Source organism: Myxocyprinus asiaticus, chromosome 9 (assembly GCF_019703515.2).
Source record: "Myxocyprinus asiaticus isolate MX2 ecotype Aquarium Trade chromosome 9, UBuf_Myxa_2, whole genome shotgun sequence".
In the NCBI taxonomy this organism is placed as follows: domain Eukaryota; kingdom Metazoa; phylum Chordata; class Actinopteri; order Cypriniformes; family Catostomidae; genus Myxocyprinus; species Myxocyprinus asiaticus.
Window position 1 is genome coordinate 42,619,216 of NC_059352.1, and position 20,697 is coordinate 42,639,912.

At 41.9% G+C, this 20,697-nt stretch overlaps 1 protein-coding gene across 1 annotated transcript in view; it reads right to left on the reverse strand.

Annotated features, from left to right (window-relative positions):
* LOC127446489 (xin actin-binding repeat-containing protein 2-like) overlaps positions 1-19,793 on the reverse strand; it is a 60,396-nt gene extending 40,603 nt beyond the window's left edge. Inside the window, exon 1 of the mRNA XM_051707455.1 lies at positions 19,595-19,793. Within this exon, the coding sequence (XP_051563415.1) occupies positions 19,595-19,780 (186 nt within the window). The 5' untranslated portion in view covers positions 19,781-19,793. The remainder of the gene's footprint in view (positions 1-19,594) is intronic.
* Between the last annotated feature and the right edge of the window lie 904 nt (positions 19,794-20,697).

Here is a 20,697-nt window from a genome sequence, read left to right on the forward strand (position 1 = left end):
CTAAAAGTCTCCCATTACCCTCCTGTCTCTGTGATAAGTGGACATATTTAAACTTGAGTTACTGACCTGGAGTTAGAAAAACAAGACAGCAGGGCAGCTCTCTCTCTCTCTCTCACACACACACACACACACACACACACACACACACATACTCTGATCTCTTGAAAATCCTGTTTACGTTTGCTAACACAAAACACATTATTCCCATTAAATATTTTCAAATAAATCGAGAGGTTCTACACACACATTTGCATGTGTTGGGGTGGTTGTAGTCACGAGAAGGCCACAGGTTAATCTGCAACAAGCAAAGACAAGATAAGATCAACACACACAGCACCTATGACATGACACATGTAGACATACCAAACAATCTGTGACAGTGTGTTAACATCTAAATGTCTAAATATCTGGATTATTGTCCTCAGGCCTTGACCGACAGTTTTGCTTCTTCTTTTTTTTGCACTAAAAGCAGCCAGAAACAGTCACAAGGAGCTGCTTTTAGCCTGAGTGCTGCACCTAGCGCAGGGATGATTATACAAGTGAGATGATAGCACCTAATACTTTCTAAACTTTTTTAGCCATGAAGTTACAGTGTTTGTAGGGTATTTTAAGCAGTGACATGGCAGTGATTAACTGTCAGCTTATAACTTTAGCCTGTCGCTTGCTAGAAGAACAGAGTAAACGTCTGTTCAAAACTAAATTTAAAGGAATTTTCAAAACAAGTCCAGCTAAGTGGCTGCCGATTTCCACAGAATATAATTTTGATTTGTCCCTCAGTTTGTACAAGCAAACAAAATTTGTGTTAGTAGTAATGCATTTACAATGGTGTTCTATGGGGCCAGCTGCAGTACGGAATTCTTGGACCGGGTTCAAAATGTTTTCACTTATTATTTTTATTATTTAGTGTGGTATGACATGCAACAAATGTAACTTATTCAAATAATCACATAATCTGCTTCAAGCAGTACTCTTTAATTTTATTAAAAGAGTCAATGGCAAAAACAACAACAACAACAACAACAGACAAATCAAATGTAAATATCTTTGAAGCTTCTTTGTCTTATTTGTTTAGTGTTTTACAAGAACAGCAACTAAAACATAAGTGAGTGCAAAATAAACAATATCATACCCATAGCACAATTTGATATAATTACATACTTTTATTACTATTAATATTAATGTTAAGATAATTTATAGCCATTTCTAAAGCTCCAAAACACCAAAGAATATGCATTTTCATATTCCCTACTTTGTAATAAACACTAATATAATAAATATAACAATTTGAATAAATGTTTTTTTAACATTCATTTTACTGGTCTAAGAACAGACCACTAAAAACCCCTTATCTGTCGACCACTAATACAGTATGAATAGCCTATTAGGAACGCATCACATAAACATACTCTACGCAAGTACGTGAACGCAGATACACCTTGCTACGTAAGCTCGATTTCACGCATTGTTGCGTTGTGAAATGTGTCAGCGCTCAATTCATACCCCAATGCAAGAACGCGCTGCATTCTCAGCATTGCTGCAAGGGGCGCTACAACAGATTTTGTTCTTTCAATCAACAACTGTCATGGCAGACTCGGGCAACATTGTGAGTTGAATCTTTTCGAAAAATAGATACGACTTTTTGTCCCCAGTCCATTCAAACGAACTTGTTTTTTCTCCGTGTCTCTCCCCACTCCTCAAATATCGACTCATCTACTACATCCGGGCTGCATCCAAAAACATAGGTAGCTGACTTGCTGCCTAATCAGTTAATGGCTTAACTGACAGCTGTTTTGAATTGTAACACGACTTCACATCAGAAGGGAAGGAGAACATAGGGAAGTGGATTTTGCAGGCTCAGGTAAGACTTTTAATTGGCCACTTCAGTGCTTTACAACTTCACAAACTCATCAGCTTCACAGGCACGTAATTACTTAAACACATCAGGTTCACAAACACAATAGATTAAACGCAACAGCTTCAGGAGCACCGTGGCCTTCCTTGTGCCAGACTCTCTCTCTCTCTCTCTCTCTGCTGTTCGCGTGGCTGCTTATATGCCGCTTTCCCCATGCTCACTGGAATTAGAGACAGGTGTTAAACATAATCTAGCTCAGGTGCAAGCGCCCTTACCAATTTCTCTCCAGACGGATGCTTGACCACGCCCCTGCTGCCACATATCCCCACCACCCTACTCAGGCCGGGGGAACATCCGGACTGTCTACCACTCCCCCCCATTTCTGGAAAGGAAGTCGGTGACAGCCATCTGCGCTCCCGGTCTGTGGACCACCTTGAACTTAAATGGCTGAAGAGCCAGATACCAACGGGTGATCCGCGCATTGGTATCTTTCATACGGTGGAGCCATTGGAGTGGTGCGTGATCCCAACAGGTAGTACCAGAGAGTGAGGACCGCCCACTTGATGGCGAGACACTCCTTTTCTACGTTGCTGTACTTAGACTCCCTCAGCGAGAGCTTGCAGCTGATGTACAGCACTGGGTGCTCCTCCCCCCCACCACCTGTGAGAGTACGGCCCCCAGCCCTCTGTCTGAAGCATCCATCTGCAAGACAAATGGGAGAGAGAAATTGGGTGAATGTAAAAGTGGCCCCCCACAAAGTGCGGCTTTAACCTGTGTGAATGCCTGTTGACACTGCTCCGTCCACTGGACCGGGTCTGGAGTTCCCTTTTTAGTGAGATCAGTCAGTGGGCTTGTGACATCCGAATAATTAGGCACGAATCTCCTATAATAGCCAACCAGCCCCAGGAACTGTCTCACCCCCTATTTGGTCTTGGGCCTCGGGCAGGTCGCAATCGCCGCTGTCTTGTCAATTTGGAGACGCACCTGCTTGTGGCCCAAGTGGAACCCCAGATACCTCCACGCGCCCAATCGTGCAATTCTTGGGGTTTGCTGTGAGTCTCGCTCGTCGCAGCGATCTCAGAACTGCCCTCAGATGCTGCATGTGCCACTGCCAATCAATTACAATTGCTGTAAATGATGATGTCATCTAAATAGGCAGTGGCGTAAGCCGAATGCGGTTTGAGGATTGGGTCCATGAGATGCTGAAATGTAGCCGGGGCTCCAAACAAACTGAATGAAAGCAGCACAAATTGGTGTAATCCAAACAGTGTGGAGAAGGCTGTTTTTTCACAGGAAATTGGTGTCAAGGGGATCTGCCAATAACCCTTTGTCAAATCCAGTGTCTAATAAAATCGAGCAGTGCCCAAATGATCGAGCAACTCATCAACGTGAGGCATTGGGTACGCATCAGATTTAGACACCGCGTTGACTTTTCTATAATCCACACAAAACCGTACAGACCCGTAGCTCTTAGGAGATAGAACAACAGGGCTGGACCAATCGCTGTAGGATTCCTCTATTACCCCCATATTTTGCACTGCATCCAATTCTTCCCGGACAATTTTCTTTTTGTGCTCAGGCAATCATTAGGGATGGCTACGTACCACCTTGGTCTCGATGTGGTGCTGGATGAGGTCCGTACAACCCAGTAGATGGGAAAACACATCTGCAAACTCTATGTTCGCTTTACCTCATAATCGAGATCCCCACACATCGTGTGACCTCAAAGGGTCCTTGCCACTTGGCGAGTAATTTGGAGCTCGATGTGGGGAGTAATACGAGTACCTTATCTCCCGGTGCAAATTCCCGTAGCTGAGTTCCCCTGTCATACAGTTGGCTCTGTCGTTCTTGAGCTTGGAGTAAATTCTCCTGTGTTAGTTGCCCCAAGGTGTGGAGTTTTGCTCTAAGATCAAGAACATATTGAATTTCATTCTTACTGTCTGAAGGTCCCTCCTCCCAAGCTTCACGTATGACATCAAGCACACCGTGCAGGCGCCGCCCATACAGCAGCTCAAATGGGGAAAACCCAGTGGAGGATTGCGGGACCTCTCATACTGTGAATAACAGGGGATCGAGCCATTTGTCCCAATTTCTATCATCCTCGTGCACAAACTTACGAATCATGTTCTTAAGGGTTTTATTAAATCGCTCCACCAGGCAATCTGTTTGTGGATGGTAAACGCTGGTGCGAATTGGCTTAATGCCAAATAATTCATAAAGCTTGCGTAGTGTCCGTGACATAAAGGTTGTGCCCTGATCGGTGAGGATTGCTTTAAGGATCCCCACCCGGGAGATTATTTTGAAGAGTGCCCCCGCAACACTATGTGCTGAGATGCTGCGTAGAGGCACTGCTTCCGGATATCACCTTGCATAGTCCACTAGGACCAATACAAAGTGATGTCCACATGCTGACTGCTCTAATGGCCCGACGAGGTCTATGCCAATTCTCTCGAAGGGGACCTCGATCAACGGAAGGGGGTGCAGTGGCACTTTTGGGGTGGTCGGCGGATTCACCAGCTGACATTCACGGCAAGCCGCACACAATGCCCAGCCAATAATAATGAGCTATTAGACAGTTCAGTGTTTTTCCCCTAGATGACCCGCCATGGGATTATAATGAGCCGCCTGGAACACCATTTCCCGATGGCTCCGCGGTATTAAGAGCTGGGTTTTATCTTCCTTTGTTTGAGTGTCCTGCGTCGCTCTATACAACTGCTCATTTATAGTTGCGAAATAGGAATATGAGAGTGTGACATTCGGCTGGAGTTGTTGACCATTGATCACTCTTACTTGGTTGAAGGCGTGCTTGAGGGATTCATCTCACGACTGCTCCAAAGGGAAATCCCCTTCGGGAAATCCCCTGAGGATGGGAGGGGCTGCAGCATCTCCCCCCTCATGTCATCCTGACGTAGAGCAGACGAAGATGGCCCTGGCTCCACCTCCCCTGACAGAGCATCGCACATTTTACATCTCATCGCTTTAGTGCAGGACCCATCCACACATATTCCCTTTAATACATTTCTAAATTAAGGCCAATTAGTCCCCAGAATCAGCGGATGGGTGAGGCGGGAACTAACCGCGGCCTCCACTCTATGTTTTGTTCCCCGAACAAAAATATTTAATCACAAGGGTCACCACATGGTAGTTGTGAATATCCCCATACACACACTTCACCCTCACCATTTTAGCTGTGCCCAAAACCTCATGTTGAACCAAGCGTTGGTGGATAGTGGTTTGATTACAACCCGTGTCCACCAATGCTTGTTGAGTACCCCCCTTGACACATACAGGTATCCGGTACACTCCGGCCCGGTCGGGGGCAGCCTGCGGAGTGTCAGGGATCCAGACCACCATCCCCAGCTCCATCACAGGGCACTGATCCCGGAAGTGTCCCGGTTCTCCGCAACTCCAGCAGGCTGGCCCATGCGCTACGCCCACACCTGAGGGAGAGTGTGGCGGGGCACCGTAGATGTTGGGGGTACCAACCCCTGCACGCGGGGAACTGGCCTCGGTGACAGGACTCCTCACCTCCACGGGGCAGGAATGGGCTCTGGGAAGAGAGCAGAGTGAGAGAGCAGAGGGGAGGGGGAAGAGAGTGGGGAAAACACAGGGGGAGGGGAAAGAGTGTAGGAGGGCTCTTCCGCCCTCAGGTACGCGGCCATATGGTCCTCCGCAAGTCAGACAGCTTTCGCCAGGGACTCCAGGTGGTGGCACTGGACCTACTCCACCATTCCTCTTGGCAGTCTATGGATTAGCTGCTCTAGCACCACCTGGTCGACAACTCCCATGACGTCATGATCCCCCGCAGCCATTTCCGGCAGGCGTCTCGGAGTCGTTGGGTGAAGGCAAATGGGCGGCCGGTCTTCTCCAGCTTCATGGACCGGAAGAGCTGGCAGTACTGCTCTGGACAGCGGCCAACCCGCTGCAGGATGGACTTCTTCAGTTCTTCGTAGGCCAGGAGGTTAGCCACCGGCAGTTGGTGTGCAGCAAGCTGGGCTTCTCCGGACAGCAACAGGAGGAGCCAGGCCACCCACCCAAATCTCGCTCGAACAAGTTGAGGAAGGCTTCCGGGTCATCCTCCGCCTCCATCTTCAGAAATGTGGGTGGGGGCAGGGGCTGTGGTTATCTGGGGACGCAGCCGGGGCTCTCTCCTAGCTGAGGAGGCTCCGAATTGCATGCCGGTCCTCTGCTTGAGCTCAGAGGATTTCAAAGAACCGGCGGTCTTGGTCTTGGCGAAGCTCAGGCAGGGATTGTTGATGAGTTTGGTGTAGGCCGGCGAGGGACTTGAGAATCTCGGCCAACTGCAAGGACTCCATGGGGCGTATCTCAATGTCCCAGTTTTCGGCACCAGTGTAACATGACTTCACAGCAGAAGGGAAGGAGAACACAGGGAAGTGGATTTTCCAGGCTCAGGTAAGACTTTTAATCGGCCACTTCAGTGCTTTAAAACTTCACAAACTTATCAGCTTCACAGGTACATAGTCACTTAAACACATCAGTTTCACAGGCATATAATTACTTAAATACATCAGCTTCACAAACACAATAGATTAAACGCAACAGCTTCAGGAGTACAGTGGCCTTCCTTGTGCCAGACTCTCTCTCTGCTGGTCGCGTGTCTGTTTATCTGCCGCTCTCCCCATGCTCACTGGAATTAGAGACAGGTGTTAAACATAATCTAGCTCAGGTGCAAGTGCCCTCACCGCTTTCTCTCTCTCCAGACGGATGCTTGACCATGCCCCCGGTGCCACATGAATGAATGGAACTCTTAAAGAAACTGCTGTCCAAAGAGTTTGAAAAGCACCTTATTTTCAACCTGCCTCTCTATACAGCCTCCGAAGGCAGCATTTTCTTGGTTTTGGATGCAGCACTGGTTTCGTGGTCATGCCTAAAAATCTATTGCCCCCTTGTGGTCTGAGGTTTGTAACCACCAGAGCAACGCAATAGCGCATGAAATGTATTTGGCCATTACATATATATTCCATGCGTTGGCCAAGCGCTCGCGTTTGCATACTTGCGTGAAGTATGTTTAAGTTCTTTACAGTTATCCCATCAACGTGCGCTGCCAGAATGGAATTCGCAGTTGCGCACTATCTCTCTCCGTGTTTATATCCACATCTCTGCTGAACGTGTGTATTTTCAGTTAGGATCACTACTTTATTTTAAGAATGTGAAATGTCAGAATAATAGTAGAGAGATTTATTTATTTCAGCTTTTATATCTTCAGTCACATTCCCAGTGGATCAGAAGTTTACATACACTTTGTTAGTATTTGGTAGCATTGCCTTTAAATTGTTTAACTTGGGTCAAACATTTTGATTAGCCTTCCACAAGCTTCTCAAAATAAGTTGTTGGAATTTTGACCCATTCCTCCAAACAGAACTGGTGTAACTGGTTTGTAGGCCTCCTTGCTCGCACACACTTTTTCAGTTCTGCCGGATTTATCGGATTGAGGTCAGGGCTTTGTGATGGCCAATCCAATGCCTTGACTTTGTTTCCCTTAAGCCATTTTGCCACAATTTGGAGGTATGCTTGAGGTCATTGTCCATTTGGAAGACCCATTTGCGACCTAGCTTTAACTTCCTGGCTGATGTCTTCAAATGTTGCTTCAATATATCCACATAATTTTCCTTCCTCATGATTCCATCTATTTTATGAAGTGCACCAGTCCCTCCTGCAGCAAAGCACCCCCACAACATGATGCTGCCACCCCCATGCTTCACGGTTGGGATGGTGTTCTTTGGCTTGCAAGCCTCACCCTTTTTCCTCCATAAATTATGGTCAACATTTCAACAAAAATGTTGTTTAATCAGACCAGAGGACATTTCTCCAAAAAGTAAGATCTTTGTCCCCATGTGCACTTGCAAACTGTAGTCTGGCTTTTATATGGCGGTTTTGGAGCCTTTCAGGTTGTCGATATAAGACTCATTTTACTGTGGATATAGATACTTGTCTTTCTGTTTCCTCCAGCATCTTCACAAGGTCCTTTGCTGTTGTTCTGGGATTGATTTGCACTGTTTGCACCAAACTACGTTCATCTCTAGCAGACAGAATGCGTCTCCTTCCTGAGCGGTATGATGGCTGCGTAGTCCTATGGTGTTTATACTTGTGTACTATTGTTTGTACAGATAAACGTGGTACCTTCAGCCATTTGGAAATTTCTCCCAAGGATGAACCAGACTTGTGGAGGTCTGGCTGATTTATTTTTTTTTCTGAGGTCTTGGCTGATTTCTTTTGATTTTCCCATGATTTCAATCAAAGAGGCACTGAGTTTGAAGGTAGGGCTTAAAATACATCCACAGGTATGCCTCCAATTCAGTATGACTCCTATCAGAAGCTAATTGGCTTATTGTCTAAAGGCTTGACATCATTTTCTGGAATTTTCCAAGCTGCTTAAAGGCACAGTTAACTTAGTGTGTGTAAACTTCTGACCCACTGGAACTGTGATATAGTAAATTAAAAGTGAAACAATCTGTCTGTAAACAATTGTTGGAAAAATTACTCATATCATGCACAAAGCAGATGTCCTAAACAACTTGCCAAATCTATAGTTTGCTAATATAAAATCTGTGCAGTGGTTAAAAAATTAGTTTGAATGACTTCAACCTAAGTGTATGTAAACTTCTGACTTCAACTGTATAAAGTGTTTCACACTATTCCTAGTACTGTGAACATTCAAATTCAAGATCAAAAGAAAAAAAAATATATAGAGATATATTCTAAAAAAATAAGATCTCTTCTTAGATCTTATATCTAAACTTAGTCAAATAACTATTTCCTTTACTTCTTTGTAGAATATGCAACCTCTGCCTTGATAATGCTTTAGGCAGATTTATGAAGTATCAACAAAATAATTAGATTGCAGGAAACCAATGATTTAGAATTAGTTCATTGTGATAAAAATGCAGTATTTATATACTGCAAACAGAAACCAGCATCTATATGCAGCGTATCATACGCTTATAATGGCATCTGCTGGACAGAATGCGCAAAAGCACTGATACCTAAAGTCTAAACCTTGGATGAACCTAAATTAAAATCCAGCTAGACTTTAAACAGGATGTGACTCATTTGTGTTTCCTTCTGTTCTAAAGTGCTTGAGAAGTAATAGGAGGAGGATTTCATCACTGAAATGAAAGTTTCTCTGTCTCCTTACAGCCTTTAATCATGGCAGTCTCTCTGTATACTGAGTAATAATGAATGAGAGAGACAGAGAGAGTGAATGAGCGTGTATGTGTGTCTTGGTGAAGGGATCATGAAATATTAATAACCCCTGTAGGGTGGAGAGGTCATGTTCCAGATAGAAATGATAGATGGATCTCTAGCTATTTCTCTCCTCTTCTTGTGTTTATCTAGCCAACAATTAGCCACTCAATCAGGACGGCAATCACTCATTCCTCTCTGGTTCAAAAACTAGATCAAGCAGCCAGACCAGTGCTGAAGATATCTACAACTCACTCACACTAAACTCCAGTAATAAGAGCAATATTAGCCTGTGACTGAGAATTCCAGAAGTCATGGATAAGGTAATTGGAAAATGGCTAGGAACAGTTATGTTAGAGCTGAAAAAAGGTCTATCATTTGTTTGCATATGCCAATTGATTGACATTTTATGATCAACTGCAGTGCAGTTCATACTTTTTTAAGCGTGAGTTAAAGTGCGAAGTATAAGCCTACTTCTGTTATACGTCTCTAGTGTAAATTTCGTGATGCAAATTTCATCATCAGCAGGGTCCACACAAGTGCAGCCCGATATTTCTAATTGCACGTCCTCTGTAACCGCTGTAATAGTCTGTGCATATGCCTGGAATTGTTTGCATTAATTAGTGGGCCCACAAGGTGGCAACAATCACACTAGACCCATTGCTTTCATGAAGTAGTGCAATAAGATGATGTAAACACTGGTGAAAAACAGGAGACATATGTGGAAAGGAGGTTAAGAGTGAGGAGGTCAGGAGATTCTTGCATTGGTATAACTCATGTCTGGAAGACAATAAAGACATCTTTATGGATCTCAACTCCTCAAGATAAATATTCCATTATCACATAGCAGTCGTAGTGCGTATTCATCGACCGCCTGTGTTCACGCACACAGTCAGATGGAGTATACTTTGAGAGGTTAGAGCGTTTGAATGTACGTTAGTGTGCAGGGAAAACCAGAGTATATTTTGTCCAAATACGTTTTGGGGCAATGTATATCCAATATCATGAATATTCCATACTGTACTTGACATTTTACTTCATATGGAGACCCTTACAAAAATGTACCATGTTAACAGTGGTTTTCATCAATATACCCGTTTCTACAGTCATCGTTACTTCTGTAAAACCATGACAAATTCATTTTGGATCTCCTTCAAACAGTAGCTTTTCAGACCATTCTGTCAAGTTTGTGGTAAACTCTTACCATAGTTTTATTGTAGAAACTGTCCCAATGTCCCAATTTGCATACAATCCATCCTTAGTAAGTCAGATAAGAATTGAATCCCAAATTATGGTATACTGAAAATAGTAGGCCAAAGTTTGGAACCACAATGGTACAATATATTCTAGGGAATTTTAAAGTGTGCATTCTTGCATGCTTTTGACGCAAACATTAACAGGACAACTCTCGAAGTAGTATAACATATATATTTTTTATTCTATATATATATGACATGGTATGGGTTTGGTCTTGGCGGACTAGATCTGCTCTACGCATGCAGCAGCTGCTGCTGCTACTTGACATGAGTAAATATGCTGCTGCTGTTGCACGGAACCCGTGCTCTGCTGCTGACAGAGAAGCGTGCTGCTTCTACTGAACAAACATGAAATCCCCCAAACCACGTTAAAAGAAAATAAATAGACAAGACATGCAAATAAGGTGATCTCTCCCCCCAACGAGCAGATCTGACCGCCAGACAAGTGGGCTGCAGTGAGGTGGATTTAAGTCACGTGTAGCTAGCAGTGTATCCCTAGCGTGTGTTAAAAATTGTGTTCCCACTGGGGTTTGTCTAGTTTATCTAGTTATTATTATTTTTATTTTTTTACAGCACATTTGCACTGTTGCAGTATTGACAAGCAGATGCTGCAGATGCTGCACGTGGACAGCACATTTGCGCTGCTTGCTTGCATGGCACAAGCTGACAGCACACTCCAGCCAGTTTAGGTAACGACTAGCATGGCACAGCTGACAGCATACCCCAGCAACCACCTGAGCAATTGTATGATCAACTCAATCCGGAATACATCTTTGAGTATTCAGAATAAACTGAACTGGTCTGAAAACCAACATTCCATTCTATTAGACAGCTGACAAGGTAACTCTGGGTGCTGAAGTGATCTTGCTCGGGTTTTGAAGAGTGATGGTGTATGGTTCTGCATACAGAGTCCCTTGAGTAGACATATTTGCTTCACTGCAGGTGAACCATGACTCATCATAGGTTATCCATCGACCGTTAGGAAGAGAGGGTCATAAAAGGAGGCAGAGTTCTGATTTCAGGTCCAGAGACATGTGGAGAGAGGGCAGAACTGTGTCAGTTTGGGTTAGGCAATAGGTGATCTATATTAAAGTACAGGATAAATAAATAAGTGAAGATTTGTAATGTTTTTTTTTTTTTTTTGTAGATGCTGCAGTTGTGGCAACTGGACAGCACATTTGCGCTGCTTGCAGTGTCATTAGGTTTAGTTGCTCGGCCCTAAGATGCCACAGTTTTGGCACCTAGACAGCACATTTGCGCTGCTTTGCAGTGTCGTGAGAGGTTTAGTTGCTCGGCCCTAAGATGCCACAGTTGTGGCACCTAGACAGCACATTTGCACTGCTTGAAGTGTCGTGAGAGGTTTAGTTCTTGGCCTAAAGATGCTGCAGTAACGGCACCTGAACAGCACGTTGTGCTCAGCAGGCCGAGTAGATGACAAGCATAATGAATTATGATTGGACACCACTGATTATGAATTAAGAAGTGTAAGCCACAGAGGGAATATTCTTCTATTTAATATCTTATACTGAACAGTATGTGCGATCATGCGATACAGCCTCAGACCCTGTTGGATATTGGTATGAATTTGTTGCTGCATTACATGAGCGGTATGTCTTTCAAAGCTTATAATGCGTGTCGTGCGTGAGTGACCCTATATGATACAGTTGAAGTCAGAAGTTTACATACTCCTTAGCCAAATTAATTTAAACTCAGTTTTTCACAATTCCTGACATTTAATCATAGAAACCATTCCCTGTCTTAGGTCAGTTAGGATCACTACTTTATTTTAAGAATGTGTCATGTCAGAATAATAGTAGAGAGAATGGTTTATTTCAGCTTTCATTTCTTTCATCACATTCCCAGTGAGTCAGAATTTTACAACACTTTGTTAGTATTTGGTAGCATTACTTTAAATTGTTTAACTTGGGTCACACGTTTTGGGTAGCCTTCCACAAGCTTCTCACAATAAGTTGCTGGAATTTTGGCCCATTCCTCAGACAGAACTGGTGTAACTGAGTCAGGTTTGTAGGCCTCCTTGCTCGCACATGCTTTTTCAGTTCTTCCCACAAATCTTCTAAAGGATTGAGGTCAAGGCTTTGTAATGGACACTCCAGTACCTTGACTTTGTTGTCCTTAAGCCATTTTGCCACAACTTTGAATGTATGCTTGGGGTCATTGTCCATTTGGAAGACCCATTTGCGACCGAGCATTAACTTCCTGGCTGATGTCTTGAGATGTTGCTTCAATATATCCACAACATTTTCCTTCCTCATGATGCCATATATTTTGTGAAGTGCACCAGCAGCAAATCACCTCCACAACATGATGCTGTCACCCCCATGCTTCACAGTTGGGATGGTGTTCTTTGGCTTGCAAGCCTCACCCTTTTTCCTCCAAACATAACGATGATAATTATGGCCAAACTGTAAAATTTTTGTTTCATCAGACCAGAGGACATTTCTCCAGAAAGTAAGATCTTTGACCCCTTGTGCACTTGCAAACTCTATTCTGGCTTTTTTTTATGGTGGTTTTGGAGCAGTGGCTTCTTCCTTGCTGAGCAGCCTTTCAGGTAATTTCGATATAGGTCTCGTTTTACTGTGGATATAGATACTTGTCTACCTGTTTCCTCTAGCATCTTCACAAGGTCCTTTGCTATTGTACTGGGATTGATTTGTACTTTTCACACCAAACTATGTTCATCTCTAGGAGATAGAATGCGTCTCCTTCCTGAGTGGTATGATGGCTGCGTGGTTTATACTTGAGTACTATTGTTTGTACAGATGAACGTGGTAACTTCAGGCATTTGGAAATTTCTCCCAAGGATGAACAAGACTTGTGGAGGAACAAGATTTTTTTTTCTGAGATCTTGGCTGATTTCTTTTGATTTTCCCATGATGTCAAGCAAAGAAGCAGTGAGTTTGAAGGTAGGTCTTAAAATACATCCACAGATACACCTCCAATTGACTCCAATTAGCCAATTAGCCTATCAAAAGCTAATTGGTTAATTGCCTAAAAGCTTGACATCATTTTCTGGAGTTTTCCAAGCTGCTTAAAGGCACAGTTAACTTAGTTTATGTAAACTTCTGCCCACTGGAATTGTGATATAGTCAATTAAAAGTGAAACAATCTGTCTGTAAACAATTGTTGGAAAATTACTCATGTCATGCACAAAGTAGATGTCCTAAACAACTTGCCAAAACTATAGTTTGCTTATATGAAATCTGTGGAGTGGTTAAAAAATTAGTTTTAATGACTTCGACCTAAGTGTAGGTAAACTTCTGACTTCAACTGTACATACCGATTTAAGCAAATCAAATGTACGCCAAACTAAAATGATGGACAGGAGAATGCTGGCCGTGCAAATAAAGTCATCATATCAACAGGATCTTATGACAAAACTGTTTTTTAAATGCCAAAGCATGCAAAATACAGCCTTATGTCCAATTACTGCATGCCTGCTGATTTCAATTTAATGATAGACTGAAACTATTTGTGGAAGGAAGCTTCCATTATAATCGGTCAGCCAAAGGACCCCCGTGGTCCCTGCAGGTGATGCCGGAGATCTTTTATATACTCATCGATGACATAAACGAAGAAAGATCTTTATCTCATCTCTAGCCTAGCGCCCATAGATGACGGTAGACTGCTGTGTTAGCTTAATTAGTAGGCTCCCTTTATAAAGGCTCTGGTGATATCTGCCTGTAATAACATTCTAAAATAATGCTGTCTTGCTAGACTATGAGGTCTTTCTAAAACATAATCACTTTGTCAGCTGCAGTTTATATGTTGTGTTTAGCGGCAACGTGGGTAGATCGGTGTCATCACTGAGATGTTAACACTCAGTCTAGTAGGCTCGGGCATTCCTGGAAGATGACGGTTCCTTTGGTATGTTGCGGATAGGGATTCCAGGATCTCATATGATACTCAATCACCTCCCCGATCTTCTAGGAAAAGGTACTTTCTGGGTCTGAAGCTCGAGATGAGGCATGGAGGTGGGAAAACAAGGAGAAAATAGTCAAAATGATGACTCTAGGAGGCTTGAGAAATGCTGCATGTTACCATGTTGCTGCATCCGTGCCGCTACGATGCGTAGGTGGGTTATATATAATTTGATGAGGAAAAAAGGGGTTCTGATTGGTTAACGTAGTAAGATGTGCTGGGGTGACCTATCAGCCTGTGCCAGAGAGTTTCCTAACTGAACTTAATTTGTAATTTAAAGAGAAAAGTGAGAAATGCAAGGCCAAATTTTCTGGTTTTAGGATAAGGATGTTTGTTTTGTTTACTTCTCATTTGTGTTTATGACACTATCGGTTAGGTTTAGGCATTGGTAAAGGGTAAGGATGTCTGTTTTGTTCATCTTTCATTTGCATTTAGGATACAACTGGTTAGGTTTAGGTTAAAGTTTTAGGTTAGGGAGGTACGTTTTACTCATTAAAACCTCCATCTAATATTTACCTTATAAACCTCATCTGATTATGACACCATTTCACTCGCTTTTAGCGCCCCCCACTGGACTTTTCACTAGGAAACTGCAGCAAAACTTGTAATGAAGCACGCAATTTCATTTAGCAAAAATGATGCCACAGTCACGGAATGCTCATGAGATCAGGCTGCCAAATCAACCAGCAGTTTTTAAGCTGTTTTAAGTTTAAGAACATGCTTTTATTGCATAGTATATGTATGTAAAATTTGAATTAAGTAATTTTTCAGTGAAAAACGTCACATTCTTTGCGCATTCATGAGCGCTATGAGAAAACCTTTAGAAGACTTGTATAATGAAAAGTGAGCCGTATTTGGACTACTTTTATGATACTTTTGGGTCCTTTTTAAAGTTTTTAAGTGCGGCATTATCCACTAGCATTGAACTGAAAAGACGGTCCTCGATATTCATTAAAACATCTTCTTTTGTGATGCGTATAAGTTACGCTTGGAATGACATGAGGGTGAGTAAACTATTATTTAAAGCAGGAAGCACAATAAATAAAGATTACAATATTTATTGTACAAAACATTCTCACCATGAGTATGTTTTTATCTGAATCTACCCAGAGTGAATTATTTACATGGGAGAACATAATTGTTTGAGTGGGAAAAGGGATGTGACCACTTAGAAAATCACCTGGTGGTTTGATAGGTAGACCAAGAGGTTATGTGAAGTACAATAACTAGAAGAACAGATTCAGGGGGACTGGTTTAAATATAAACAGTATGAACTCTGCATTAATGTAAGAATATTAAATCAAACAGTCAGACAAAAGGGTGAGAAACAGACAAATTTCTATTGTAATGATGCAGCACTACGGATGTTGTATAGTAATAAAGTCAACATTGCCAAACTGCCTGTGAGATGAATGGGAAAGCTCTCCAGGTATTTCAGACCTACTTGCTCAAGACACTACACATCTCACAGTCAATGTCTGACAAATGATACAGGTGTCACAACCTCAGCATCATTATCCAAACATTCAGCCTGTGCTTTTTAATTCACTGCTTTCTCTGAAAAGACCAGCATTGCTGTCACCAGCTTATGTTGTGTTTTGGGTGCTGGTCTGCCAGCATGGAATTCTGGTTTGCTGGTGACTCCAACAGGCTTTTAAACTAGCTTAACCAGCTTTATCAGAAAGACCATGCTGGTCAACCAGCTTCACCACAAGGTTTTGCTTGTAAAAAAAACATGGCTATGCTGGTCCACCAGCTAGACTAGCACTAACATACACCAGCCTACGGTAACTGCATGCTGGTTAAGCTGGTCTTTGCAGCAGGGTTTGTTTGTGTGTGCTTGTTTTTTACTGTGTGGGCATGTATGTGTGAAAACTAATTTGTTCATTCTTTCTTTCTCTTTATATGTCTATCTCTATATCTCTCTTACTTTCTTCTGTTGGTTTTGCACTGCCTACACACACATTACCCACATGCAAATTATAGGGTTATTTATAAGAAAGCCAGTGTTGCGAAAAGAACCCCAAAATAAAATTTAAATAACACTGTGAACCATTCAGTGTGTGTGTTTGTGTGTGTGTGTGTGTGTGTGTATGAGAGAGAGAGAGAGAGAGCGTGTCAGTGTGCAGTTGCTCTGCTTCCTAAAAATTTATTGCTAGTATCAGCTTCTATTGTAGGTGTCTTTAACTTTGTTGTGTGTGTGTGTGTGTGTGTGTGTGTGTGTGTGTGTGTGTGTGTGTGTGTGTGTGTGGGTGAGTGGGTGGGTTTGGGTGGTATACGAGGAAATTTTTTAGGTTACAAACTGGTAATTACAAGGGTATTATGTTATAATGTGGTTTATGAGGACATTTCTAGTTAAAATCGCTTAACATACTAAATTATGTTTTTTGAAAATGTAAAAATGCAGAAAGTTTTTGTTAGGGTTAGAATTAGGGGTAGGGTTAGGGTTAGGGGATAGAATCTATAGTTCGCATAGTATAAAAATCATTATGTCTATGGAGAGTCCTCATAATGATAGCCGCACCAACATGAGTGTGTGCGTGTATGTATGTGTGCATGTAATTCACATTCTCTATTTTTCCAGATTGTAACCTCTCTCTTTCTCTCTCTCTCTCTCTCTCTCTCTCTCACACACACACACACACACACACACACACACAACAATTTAATATAACAGATTAAATGTAAAAGGCCAGCAAAATAAGAGCTTTCCAGCTCTGAGCAGTTTGCCAAAGTATGAAAACTATGACTATCTCTTTATCCTCTGCAAAATCACTCTTTTTCAACTCTCTATTGTCTTTTCTTTCTTCATTTTTAATTACTTATTAAAATTTAATTACTTATTGCTGCTCTATCACTCCTTTCTCGTCTGCTCTTTCACATATCATTTTTGTATCTTCTCGTTCTTTCTCATTCCTGTCTGTTTTCTTTGTATTTTTCTCCTTCCCATCACTGATATCAATGAACTGTGACTGTTTTGAAACTTCCATTAGATGCTGGTGTGCTGATCTTGCACTACTCAAGTGGACAGGCTAATTTTGGAAAAGATTTTTGTCCAATCAAATGCTCTCTAGAAATAAATGTCCCCACGATCCCTTCAACATGTCCTGTCCAAACGCCTGTTAAAACAGGAAGTACATCAACACAACAATACTATACAACAGCTGTGCTTGTCAAGCGATTTCATGGGGTCGTTAACTAAAAAGACGTTTTTGGTAAATCAGTATCAACAAAAAGATCTGCCGGTGGAACAGCTTCAAGTTTTACGGGTGAACACCATGGCTATGCTTGTCCACCCGCTACACTAGCACCTTACAAGCACTAACTGTACATTCATGCTAGTCTAAGCTGTTCTTATCAACAGGATAGCCTGCCAGCATGTATGCTTTAGAAACAAGATATTTTGTTCTGATAACATGGCTAAATTTGATGTATGCTTCACGAAACGGAAAACCACATGTTTATTGCAAGTTATCGCGAAGATCGAAGATCAGCATCCAGGTAACTTCACTTTCCTTTCAGTTCATAATTTGTAACTATTACCACGCCAGCATTTCACTTTCAAAGGGGAGTTCACAGACAGAGAGGACACCTGGACAGCAACAATGCTTTAAAGGTCAAAAATGTGCAAAACCAGAGTAGAATACTTGAAAAATGGAAATTATATGTATCTTGGTTTTGATATCTCTGGTTGACATGAAATAAATTTAGAAAGTTGAGAGGCATGACCTACAGTGTGACATGACAACTGCTTAATCTAAAACAATTTTAAACAGCATTTGGCTAATTCTTTTATAATTATTGTTCATGCAGCTTTTGTGATCTCATATTAATTGAGAGACCACATGGAATATCTGTACTTTTATTTGTGACAAATTTGTCACACTGCAGGACCATTTAAAATAAACTTGTGCAAATGCAAAAATAGTGATTAAAAATGTTGGAAAAAAATTAAAGAAATGGTGACTAGTCATTGGCATCAAGAAAGGCTTTTTGCCGAAACGTTTGTATTTATTCCTCTGTTGTAAAATAATAAAAGAACCTTGTCTAGAGACTTTTTCAGAGTGCAGACTCTTATATTATTTTTGTGAAAGTTTTTTTGGCCTTAGAACTGAACTTGCTGGGAGAGCACGGTAACAATGTGTGGCAGGGAGGAGGGCGGGGCCAGGTTGTGATGCTGCACACCTGGCCCCTAATCAGGCTAATCAAGCCCTCGAGAGGGATAAAGGTGACCGGAGGCGTCAGTTCCAGAGAGAGAGAGTTACGGGCAGCTGCCCGACACCTGTGTGTGTGTTTGTCTTTTTTGCTTATTAAAATATTATTTATATTGTTAAGCCGGTTCTCACCTTCTCCTTTCCATTGCACTGTGTTACACAATGTTTGTTTAACCACTTATTGGATCTAAGATGTACACGTTCCCTTATACACTCATAGAACACTTTATTAGGAACACTATGGTTCGACGTGTTGTGCATTCTGAGATGCTAATCTGCTCACTACAATTGTACAGAGTGGTTATCTGAGTTACCGTAGCCTTTCTGTTCAGCTCGAACCAGTCTGGCCATTCTCCGTTGACCTCGCTCATCAACAAGGCATTTCCATCTGCAGAACTGCCACTGACTTGATGTTTTTTGTTTTTCGCACCATTCTAAATAAACTCTAGAGACTGTTGTGCATGTAAATCCCAGGAGATCAGCAGTTACAGAAATACTCAAACCAACCTGTCTGGCACCAACAATCATGCCATGGTCGAAATCACTGAGATCACATTTTTTTCCACATTCTGATGGTTGATGTGTACATTAACTCAAGCTCCTGACCTGTATATGCATGATTTTATGCACTACACTGCTGCCACACAATTGGCTGATTAGATAATCGCATGAATAAGAAGGTGTACAGGTGTTCCTAAAAGTGCTCAGTCATTTTTATATTCATATACATTTTAACCTAAAATCTTGATATTAATTAGAAAGAAAAAAAAAGCATCAACTACTCATATCCTAAAAACTTCTGCATCCTTTTGTCAGGCTGGACAGAGGCTAGATGTGGAATTCTTTGGAATTCAGATGTGGAAATTGTAAACCAGTCAAAAGTTGGTCAAAGTTAAGCAATGTATAAAGAAAAACAGCTGTTATTTCTATTGTCTTTCTCTTTCTCTATCGCTCTGTTTTTATCTGCAGTCTTTCTTTAATCAGTATCTCATAGCTACCAGTGAAAAATCAGAAATATGACAGTCTAATGGACAAATATCTCTCTTAATCAGCAGACATACATGGCATACTCAACAGCTGACAATTCCTTTTTTGCATTCTCATTCTCTCTCTTTCACTCTAAAACTCACCACATGTTGCACCGGTGGTTTTTCAAACATTTGCTTCAGGCTGCTGAGTGGGATGTCAAACTTTTCAATGTGCCTGTTCTCCTCCAGGTCCTCTTTAGCGTCTGCAGGCCGCAAGGAGAGAGGAGACGAATAAGGGTACTCTCCTTCTTTCAACACCTCGGATACATTTCCTGATTGAGTTTCCATTGTTCAGGAAACCAGATATTCCAGCCTCCCCCACGAGAGCAAAGAGGACCACTACTGAGAAAGTGGACACAGAAAGACAGAGACAGAGAGAGGGAGAGAGAGGAAAACAGAGCGAGAAAGGGATGTGGAGGAAGGATTGCGTGGCACAGTTGTGGTGTCTAGGAGGCTGATCCAGACGGATACACTGAGGACAGCCTTGAAGGAGGGGAGAAAGAAAAAAAAAAAAACTTTTCTGTGAACTCATGCTATGAATTTCCTTCCAGTAAATACTGAAATCCACACTCACTCGCAAACACACAATGCCACAGTTAAGGTTTTCAAAAGCATTGCAATTGAGTAAAACATTATCACATACACTCCTGCCAACAGGAAATGAACATCACCCCTGAACAAATCATGGAAACATGACTACAGCCCTCCCTCAAGGCTTTCACACCAACACCCCTTCCTTTCAGCTCACACACATTTCCTAAAAAGAGAACCCACCCAGAGACTGTATCCTGCATACAGCCACAGAAATCACCCCAAAACACAAGCCATACATTTTAGGTATATTTCAGGTTAAATACAAGTTAAACTTTGTCACAGCTGTAATATGCTGTTGATTACCACAATAATTTGACTAATAACAGAAATGCACTTACAATGGAAATATATGGGGCAAGTGCACAATGGTTACAGTAATAACTATAAATGCATATGAGTAATTGTGGTGTGCCTGCTGGATTTTCAGGGGCATTTTAAACACTACAGAGGGCGTATTTTATTCTAAACATAAAACAATACTGTGTGTCATCGTTTTATTTCAAATACTTCAATTTCATTATTAATTTACATAGTTCTCCATCTAAGTAGACTGGGAATATATTACCTCTTACACATAAAATTAAATCAACATCCACTCATATTTTATGCCA